The 10,425-nt window shown below is 37.4% G+C and overlaps 1 protein-coding gene across 1 annotated transcript; it reads left to right on the top strand.

Annotated features, from left to right (window-relative positions):
• Positions 1-1,198: 1,198 nt before the first annotated feature.
• On the top strand, positions 1,199-8,533 carry mat2ab (methionine adenosyltransferase II, alpha b). Its single transcript, XM_048189820.1, has 9 exons — positions 1,199-1,374; positions 2,991-3,067; positions 3,164-3,286; positions 3,470-3,582; positions 3,660-3,803; positions 5,945-6,163; positions 6,259-6,441; positions 6,530-6,663; positions 7,661-8,533. Exons 3-9 carry the CDS (start codon positions 3,184-3,186, stop codon positions 7,761-7,763), a joined length of 999 nt encoding a protein of 332 aa, XP_048045777.1. The 5' UTR covers positions 1,199-1,374; positions 2,991-3,067; positions 3,164-3,183; the 3' UTR covers positions 7,764-8,533.
• Positions 8,534-10,425: the final 1,892 nt, after the last annotated feature.

Raw genomic sequence — 10,425 nt, 5'->3', positions numbered from 1 at the left:
TGATAATTTACTCACCCCCATGTCATCCAAGATGTTCATGTCTCTCTTTCTTCAGTCGAAAAGAAATTAAGGTTTTTGATGAAAACATTCCAGGATTTTTCTCCATATAGTGGATTTCAATGGAGCTCAAATGGTTGAAGGTCAAAATTAGTTTCAGTGGAGCTTCAAAGGGTTTTAAATGATACCAGACGAGGAATAAGAGTCTTATCTAGAGAAACCATCACTCATTTTCTTAAAAAAATAAAAAATAAAATTTTATACTTTTTATCCATAAATGCTCATCTTGAACTAGCTCTCTTCTTCTTCTCTATTAGAATTCCAGCAGTGTAGACACTGTTAAGTGTATTACTGCCCTCCACAGGTCAAAGTTTGAACTAATTGCTATATACTTGCACTAGCATATTGTATATGACAATTTATTTCAAACTTTAACCTGTGGAGGGCAGTAATACACTTAACAGTGTCTACACTGCTGGAATTCTAATAGAGAAGAAGAAGAGAGCTAGTTCAAGATGAGCATTTATGGATAAAAAGTATAAAATTTTATTTTTTTTTTAGAAAATGAGCGATGGTTTCGCTAGATAAGACCCTTATTCCTCGTCTTGTATCGTTTAAAGCTCTTTGAACCTGCTGAAACTGTAATTTTGACCTTAAACCATTTGAGCTCCATTGGAGTCCACTATAAGAAGAAAAATCCTGGAATGTTTTCATCAAAAACCTAAATTTCTTTTCCACTGAAGAAAGAAAGACATGAACATCTTGGATGACATGGGGGTGAGTAAATTATCAGGAAATTTGAATTTGAAAGTGAACTAATCCTTCAAGTCTTCATTGCTAACAATTAAAGTGAGTTCACATAGGCAAGTCTTAATATTCATGATATTTACTTACTCAAAGGTACTTCAAAGTATAGCTACGTCAAGAAAATAACGTTTTAACACGGTAAGTTTTTTGTTAGTGTTGTATGTTTTCATGTGTTTGTTATTACATTGCGCAAGAGTGTGTGTGTGTGTGTGTGTGTTCATGGACTTCGCTGAGGGTGCAATCCCGTGCGAGTTTACATCATTCTTGACACATTACCATACTGCCCCACAGATTTCTGTGCCACACCCCCCTCCGCGCAACATGGTTTCGTCCAGTCACCTGAGAGGCCGAAAGAGCGCGGGCCCCTGATGACGTGAGGCGGGCCGTTCCATAAATACCCTCACGCCGCGGAGGGGTGACAGATTTCCTGCGTTTTCCAAACGAGTGAGTGAAGTACTACAAAAGAGAAACTAAAAATGATGAACGGAGAAATTAACGGGTTCTACAGCTCTCTTATTGAGGAAGACTGCTTCTTGTTTACATCGGAGTCCGTCGGAGAAGGGCATCCAGGTAAAATATACTCACTAAACTTTGGGTAACGTTACAGTACCGACTCCGCTATTACATAACAGCACCTGTTCTGCATGTTCTATTTTCCTTATTGTTTAAATATATATTTTTTTCTAACTATTTTTTTCCTGAAGTAAGTTTGTAAACATTTAAATAAATATAATTCAATGCTCAGATTAAATGAACGTTGAACGTTTCTATTGACTGAAACGCGATTGTACTTTGTTTCTATGGTTGTGTCTCAAAAACTAGTGAGCTGCCTTCCTAGACAGCACTTTCTCCACACACACACACACACACACACACACACACACACACACACACACACACACACACACACACACACACAATCATCTCAGCTGACACTGAAGCCACCTCTGATGCTCAAACATGTTGTCTATGTAGGCAGCACACTAGGTTTTGAGACACAGCCTCGCGCCCAGCGAAGACACGTGGGATCAAACATGCGGTCTCATCGCAGACTCCGCCCACTCTGCGTTTTATCCATATAGTTAAAGTTATACTTTTGCATTTTAAGATTTTCATATACTTTAAATTTAGGTTTAGTTTGTCTTCAGCTATGGTTTTGTTCGTTACAAATGTAGTTTTATTTCTTTTAGTTTCAGTTGTGATTGAACATGTATTTACATTTAGCCTAAATTTAATCTAAAACAGACAAGACCTTTTGAATTTAAGAATATGTGTGATATTATTTGATCTAAACTAATTAACAGATTTGCAAAAATAAAATAAAAATAAAATTGTAAAGTTGCATAACACACTGAAAAGCCCTTATTTATTCTTCATATGTGAACCATAAAGTCATTTTTAGGTTACACTTTATTTTAAGGTGATGTTACAGGTTGCTTCATGTACTTACTATAGTAATAACAGTAAATTAAGCATAATTACAAGTAACTAACCCTAAACCAAACCCTAACTGTAATTTTATGTAATTAATTAATATTACTCAGTACTTATTTGAGTAAGTACAATGTAACTACGTCACCTTAAAGTAAAGTGTAACCCATTTTTATAACTTGAAAACTATACATAGTTTGCGTCTATTGTGCTTGTGATGAGAGATGTTCTTGTCACTAACAGAGGTGTTAAAATCAACACGGCAACAAAAACCACTAAAGCACAATTCATATATACAGTAGTCAACATTTGAAGGATCAAAAAAGTTCAAAGTTGTCCTAAGAAGAAGGTTTTAGAACAACTTGTTTGGTCCACTTCAAATGTTGACTACTGTATATATACTGTTGTATGATTTAAAATTAAAATATGCATTTTACAAAATTCCAAAACCGATTGAAACGAACCGGGAACGAAGTCGCAGAAGTTTTTTTTCCCTGTTTCTTAAGCGTGTATAAAGAAATGTTAAAGAACTTCTGCTGCATCTATCATGCATGTCACACAGAGGTGATTTTACAGAAACAAATATAATTTCAAATGCATGTACACAAGAATAATGTCTATAGGAAAATTGATAAGTTTAGTGTATCTGCCGCTAGTTGATTCTCAAAGCACAGCTAGTTGAAAACAAGCAAAATATGGTGTTGATTTTGACAAATATATAGAATACTAATCATTGTTATTATTGTATTGTACAGATAAATATGTGACCAGATTAGTGACGCTGTGTTGGACGCTCACCTGAAGCAAGACCCAGATGCAAAAGTGGCTTGTGGTATGTTGATTTTCAGAACTTGCTTGAGTTTTGCATGTGTTTTTCTGACTTTATGAATGTTTCACGGCCCTTTTTCATTCGTTTTTCTTTTTCTAGAAACTGTAGCCAAGACTGGAATGATTTTGCTGGCGGGAGAGGTGACGTCTCGTGCTGTTGTGGACTATCAGAAGGTGGTCCGTGACACCATAAAACACATTGGCTATGACGACTCGTCCAAGGGTGGGTTTGATTATATATTTTATTATAGATAGCGCAGCGTTTACACTACCGTTCAAAAACCTGAGTGAATGAAAGCATTAATCTTTACTGATCCCAAACTTTTGAATGGTAGGTTACAAACAAACAAAAAAATGTCTTTGGAGCTACTGAAACAGTTCCATATTCTCTCTCCTGAACCCGTAGGCTTTGATTACAAGACCTGTAATGTCCTGGTGGCTCTGGAGCAGCAGTCTCCAGACATCGCCCAGGGTGTTCATTTAGACCGCAATGAAGAGGACGTTGGGGCTGGCGACCAGGTAATTCAGTGCAGCCTAAAAACCGTGAATGAAACTCTTTTAATGACATTTCAATATTAATATTCTTACTCTTTCAGGGTCTCATGTTCGGTTATGCCACTGATGAGACAGAGGAATGTATGCCACTCACTATTGTGCTCGCCCACAAACTTAACGCCAAGATGGCTGAACTGCGGCGAAACGGCACCCTGCCCTGGCTGCGCCCAGACTCCAAGACTCAGGTCTGTTGAATACTGTGCATTAGTGTCCACCCATTGTTTTGTTTAAATTATTATACAAGCCATGAGCCAAACTAACCAGCTTTGAGGTGAATCATAACGTTCTAAACCTTTGATTTGAAGCAAAAAAAGTATTTCAAAATCAGACAAAAAACAAAGGTACAAACTGTGTACATAAAGGATTAGTTCACCCAAAAATGAAAATTCTGTCATTAATTACTCTCCCTCATGTCGTTCTACACCCGTAAGACTTTCGTTCATCTTCAGAACACAAATTAAGATATTTTTGATGAAATCCGAGAGCTTTCTGTAGGTAGTAGTGTGCTATGTTTGAGCAAACAAAACATAATTTACCACTTTATTTACAAAATATTTATCTCCAACGAGCGTTGGATTACTTCAATGATGTCTTTACTACCTTTCTGGGGCTTGAAAGTGTCAGTTCTCAGATTTCATCAAAAAGATCTTCATTTGTGTTCAGAAGATGAACGAAAGTCTTACGGGTGTGGAACGACATGAAGATGAATAATTAATGACAGAATTTTCATTTTTGGGTGAACTAACCCTTTCATGGTTTTAGTGAGGGGAAAAACCACAATCCCATAAAGCATAATCAACTGAACTACATAATCAAATTGTAAATGGATAAATATAAAACAACTAATTTAAAGTAGTTAATTATATCTTATATACATGACCCTGGACCATATATATGAAATATGATATAATTAATAGGAGTTTTGATATGGAGTTTTTACTTCCTGAATGTGACTGTTGCGCTCTATTCACTGTAATACAGTACAGTCCAAAAGTTTGGAACCACTAAGATTTTTAATGTTTTTAAAAGAAGTTTCGTCTGCTCACCAAGGCTACATTTATTTAATTAAAAATACAGTAAAAAACAGTAATATTGTGAAATATTATTACAATTTAAAATAACTGTTTTCTATTTGAATATATTTGACAAAGTAATTTATTCCTGTGATGCAAAGCTGAATTTTCAGCATCGTTACTCCAGTCTTCAGTGTCACATGATCCTTCAGAAATCATTCTAATATGCTGATTTGCTGCTCAAGAAACATTTATGATTATTTTCAATGTTGAAAAACAGTTTTTTCAGGATTCCTTGATGAATAGAAAGTTCAAAAGAACAGCATTTATCTGAAATACAAAGCTTCTGTAGCATTATACACTACCGTTCAAAAGTTTGGGGTCAGTAAGAATTTTTATTTTTATTTTTTTGAAAAGAAATTAAAGAAATGAATACTTTTATTCAGCAAGGATGCATTAAATCAATCAAAAGTGGCAGTGAAGACATTTATAATGTTACAAAAGATTAGATTTCAGATAAACACTGTTCTTTTGAACTTTCTATTCATCAAATAATCCTGAAAAAAAAAATATTGTACACAAATATTTTGTACAATTGTACACATTAAATGTTTCTTGAGCAGCAGATCAGCATATTAGAATGATTTCTGAAGGATCATGTGACACTGAAGACTGGAGTAACGATGCTGAAAATTCAGCTTTGCATCACAGGAATAAATTACTTTGTCAAATATATTCAAATAGAAAACAGTTATTTTAAATTGTAATAATATTTCACAATATTACTGTTTTTACTGTATTTTTAATTAAATAAATGTAGCCTTGGTGAGCAGACGAAACTTCTTTTAAAAACATTAAAAATCTTAGTGGTTCCAAACTTTTGGACTGTACTGTATATACACACACAGCATCATGGGTAGTCATTTTTCATCAAATTCATATGTTAAACAAAAAAAGAATTTGAAATAATGCAAACAGATGGCTGCAACAAAATCGATTAACAACCTTGTAACTCAAAGTAGGTCTGTCTGTAACGGGTTTATAGTTAAAAATCAATTTTTCCAAAAAATTGAATAGAGTTTTTTTTTCTTCCAAAACCCGATTATTGCACTCTAGCCAGCTGAAAAATCCAGCATGAGTTCCATGTTGGACTCCAAGCTGGTTTATGATGGCAGGGTATTGCATTTCAGAGCACAAAAATGTGTCTTCTTGCACAGCTAAAAGTGCATGCAAGTGTGTGTTCTTTCACAGCTAGAAGTGCTTGTGTAGACTGTTTCCTGACAGTGCAACATGACTCTGTGCTTTACAAACAGGTTACAGTGCAGTACAGACAAGATCGTGGTGCCATGCTGCCGGTGCGCGTCCACACTATTGTAGTCTCTGTGCAGCACGACGAAGACATCTGCCTTGATGAGATGCGTGATGCGCTCAAAGATAAAGTCATCAAAGTTGTGGTCCCCTCTGTTTATCTGGACGACGATACCATCTACCACTTGCAGCCCAGTGGGCGCTTTGTCATTGGAGGCCCTCAGGTAGTGATCAGTTTTGGTTGTAAATCTTCACTAAAAGTTGTAATACTTGAGAGTTGAATGCACACGGTAACTTGAACGCTATTCCACTGGCTTAGGGTGATGCCGGCCTGACCGGTCGTAAGATCATTGTCGATACCTATGGGGGCTGGGGAGCCCACGGTGGAGGAGCTTTCTCTGGAAAGGACTACACTAAAGTGGACCGCTCGGCTGCGTACGCTGCCCGCTGGGTGGCCAAATCTCTAGTAAAGGCCAAACTGTGCAGGCGTGTTCTTGTGCAGGTCAGTTGGCCAGATATTTTGTGTTCTGCTGAGCAAGTATATTTTTCTTTGAAGTTGATAAAGTTAGTTTTCCTTCTCCATGATACAGGTTTCCTATGCCATTGGAGTGGCCCATCCTCTTTCCATTTCCATCTTCCACTATGGCACATCCCAAAAGACTGAGCAGGAGCTGCTCAAAATTGTCAAGAAGAACTTTGATCTTCGTCCAGGAGTCATTGTGAGGTAATACCTGCTGTCTTTACACACTCTTCTCGCTCGCTTTTATATTCATCTGTCAGCTTAACAGGTTTGGGTATGAATCATTTCTTTTTTCTCTTGCTTCTGTCTGTGCTTCACTTTCTTTTTGGGTCTTTGTATCCCCTGATTCCATCAGACAGATTGTAATAACTCATTCAAAACGATAACTAATTCAAAATTGTAATAAATTCATTCACTAAAGCCATATGCAAGTTATATATACACACAAGTACTTTGAAAGCATAGCGAAGCAAACTCGATTATGTCATTTGCAGTGCTTCATGGAACTCGATGTTCCCTGCCAAGCTCTTTTGGGGTGATTTGATCACTGCGACTTTCTGATTGGTGAAATTTCCATAGAGCATCATGGGTATTGTAGTTTTTCCACCACAAATTTCACTGTTAAACATGATTGTTTTAAAAATAATGCAAACAGATGGCTTAAACAAAAGCATATACCATCCATTAACATCTTCAGAGCTCACAGTAGGTCTATCTTTAACGTCATTATTAAAAATCAGTTCCTCTATGGAGCAAACGAATGGAGTTTTTACTTCCGGAATGCGACTGTTGCACTCTATTGACTTTATTTACATCTCTACTTATGTGACACATTAGTGAGCATGAAGAACGTTTAAAATTAGGTTCTATTCTGCTTAGAATGTAAAGCTCTCGCTGTGGAACAGAGCCATCGTGTTTCATTCTACCCTAAAGTGTTAAAGTTCGAGTGGTTAGCTAGTGTTTGCTATTAGACTTGCTTTCTATTTCATGCTGCGGTTTCCTTCTTCAGGGTGACAAATGAGGGTAACGGTAAGTGACCGCTTCATCTCTTCTCTGGCTGGCTGGGTGTTCAACCGCGCACTATTAACTACATGATAATTGGCTACATGATAATCAACCGTGCAATATTGGCTCAATGATATCCTTTTAATTGTACAGTTTTATTTTGATGAGTCAATAATCCATGGCCAATGTGTTCTAGGGAGCTGGAGCTGAAGAAGCCAATATATCAGAAGACTGCTGCTTACGGCCACTTTGGCCGTGACTCTTTCTCTTGGGAAGTGCCCAAAAAGCTGTACTACTAAACCTTTTGTTAAGGTTTTTCCTCTTTAGGCCTGTTGGTGTATTCTACAGAGAAGCCCACATGGCTTATGGGGAGAAGTCTTATTCTGGTACAAGTCCTGCTGGTCCAGTTTTTTTTTTTTTTCTTTTTTTTTTCCTTTCATTTTCCCACCATATTGCATCACCCATTTCACTTGTTCATCAGCATTAGGATTAAGGAAGTGTACTACACAGATTAACACATTAATTTTAAGAACTGTAAACTGGTTGGCCAGTATTAACTATGGCTTTTGATTTTATGCAGCCCTTCACTACTGTATTATAAGCATTCCCAACTATTTTTAATTCTTTTAAACAATGAGTATTATTTATTTGTGCTGTCATATTGTGATCTGGAGGTCAGCAATTTTTCTGTACTTTGTTGTCAAGTAACTTCTCTTCCCTAGTGCTCTGTGGTTCCCAAGTGTCATACAGAAAAACTTTGGGGACCAGCCACAAGGAAAGTGGTTGTCGCAGTGCCTGGGTATGCAGTGCCATTTATTTTGGACAATACTCTAATGCACTGATGGATGCTTACTGTATTTCTTCTTTCACAGTCTCGTCTTTTCTTAAACGGAGGGAATGGCAATTTTGGCTGGTGTTGTACAGAGAAACTAGCCCTGTTTACATGCATCTCTCTCTCTCTCTCTCTCTCTCTCTCTCTCTCTCTCTCTCTCTCTGTCTCACTCTGTCTCTCTCTATACCTTCCTCCAGTTTTAATTTATTTATAACAATAAAATGTTTTCTATTATGATGTCATTGTGTCTTTTTCTCTCTGTATGTAAAAATATATATAACTGGTCATGATCTTTTTGGCCTCATGAATGAGGTTTGAATTATATTTATATACTTAAAAAAGTATGTACTTTATTGACAAATTTAAAGGGGACCTATTATGTCCTTTTTCACAAGATGTAATATTAGGGTACATTTACATGACAACGATATGCTTAAAACGAAGAAGTTTTTCCTTTGAGTTTTCCACGTACAGACGACACCACTGTCAAAACGATGCCCGTTCATACGAATCCGTGAAAATAAAACACTATAGTGTAATGCACATGTGCATGACGTCATAATTTCCACAGATTCACGTTTTTTGTTGTTTACACAGAGACCTTTTTAAAAACTTGCACTGTGAAACCCGTTTTCAAAAGTTTGTGTATTCAGACCACCAAAATGCCGATGTCCTGTAAATGAACGGCCATTGAAAAAAATTGGTACTTATGGTATAAATTACGGTAAAGGAATGAGAAACATAACTTTTACAGATAAAATACTGTAAATTGCAGCATATGGAGACACGTGCACGGGGGTGTGTGCTAGACTCCCCAATGTCTTTGGTCCCTGAGCATCCAATCAGGACGCAGTGTGACGGGTGAGGTCTGTGGGCGGAGCATGGATGCATGGGAATGTGAACATTTGTTCTCTCACACGAGAGGCGAGCACACTCACTATATCGAGGGGGGTTTGATCCAGTGCCATACACTCACTCCCCTGAAGGGCCCCTAAACCCTATGGAAATGGCCCTGTGTTTAGTTGAAAACAGTGTTGTGTAAACAGCCCATAAGTCTCTGGTGTCCCCAGAATGTGTCTGTGAAGTTTCAGCTCAAAATCCCCCACAGATCATTTATTATAGCTTGTCAAATTTGCCCCTATTTGGGTGTGAGCAAAAACACGCAGTTTTTATGTGTGTCCCTTTAAATGCAAATGAGCTGCTGCTCCCGGCCCCCTTTCCAGAAGAGGGCGGAGCTTTAACAGCTCAACAACAACAAAGCTGGAGAATCTCACGCAGCCAAAATGAGGATCGTCAGTAACGGTGTTCAGCCTAGTTATTGGGTTGTCCTTTTTCACATTTTCTGGGTTGGTAGATGAACCGGGGACCCGATTATAGCACTTAAATACAGAAAAAGTCTGATTTTCATGATATGTCCCCTTTAAGATGGCCGTAAGTGAACGATTGTACTGCGATATATCAGCATTCGAACTCAAATATGTAGTTTTACAAGAAACCGTGTGCTGACATGATTTAAACTGGCAGGTGGAAACAAATTATGATTCCAAGTTTTACTCTTCAGTAAAATATTTCCTCAGGTGATATAGATTCATTGTGTTACATTGTGCTGGGACAATGTATTTTTGTAGGCCAAACCCAGAAACAAGGTTTTTTTGAATGGGTTTTTGGTTAAATTCCGGAAACAAGGTCTGTAGTTTAGACAAGAAGTTGATATATTCGCGTTTTAATCTGACATGAAATACATCAGTAATACCCTTGTCTTGAAAAAAGTGACTCCAGAGGTTATTGGGGACATTAAACGACCACACTAAACATATGAACTCAACTGCTCACTGGTCGCTTTCATAGCCTCACTGTGTTTATAATTCTGCTCCCGCAAACTACTCTAACCAGTGTTGTTAAGTCACAGTTTTCCCACGGAATTGAGCTACTTTAAAGGGATAGTTCACCCAAAAATGAAATTTCTGTCACCATTTACTCACCTTCCAGTCGTTCCAAACCTGTATGCATTTTTTGTTCTGCTGTACACAAAGGAAGATATTTGGAAGAATGTTTACAACCAAGCAGATCTGTTTTTTCCTTACTATGGTAGTCAATGGAGGGCAAGATCTGCTTGGTTACAAACATTC

The sequence above is a fragment of the Megalobrama amblycephala genome, linkage group LG4 (genome assembly GCF_018812025.1).
Source record: "Megalobrama amblycephala isolate DHTTF-2021 linkage group LG4, ASM1881202v1, whole genome shotgun sequence".
Lineage (NCBI taxonomy): Eukaryota > Metazoa > Chordata > Actinopteri > Cypriniformes > Xenocyprididae > Megalobrama > Megalobrama amblycephala.
This window is presented reverse-complemented; position numbering and strand designations above follow the sequence as displayed.

Excerpts from the sequence above, each read along its gene's own strand:
- mat2ab (XM_048189820.1), top strand. The coding sequence starts at position 3,184 with ATGATTTTGCTGGCGGGAGAGGTGACGTCTCGTGCTGTTGTGGACTAT. Across the intron at positions 6,164-6,258 it reads TTGTCATTGGAGGCCCTCAG|GGTGATGCCGGCCTGACCGG; the intron begins GTAGTGATCAGT and ends CCACTGGCTTAG. Across the intron at positions 6,664-7,660 it reads CGTCCAGGAGTCATTGTGAG|GGAGCTGGAGCTGAAGAAGC; the intron begins GTAATACCTGCT and ends AATGTGTTCTAG.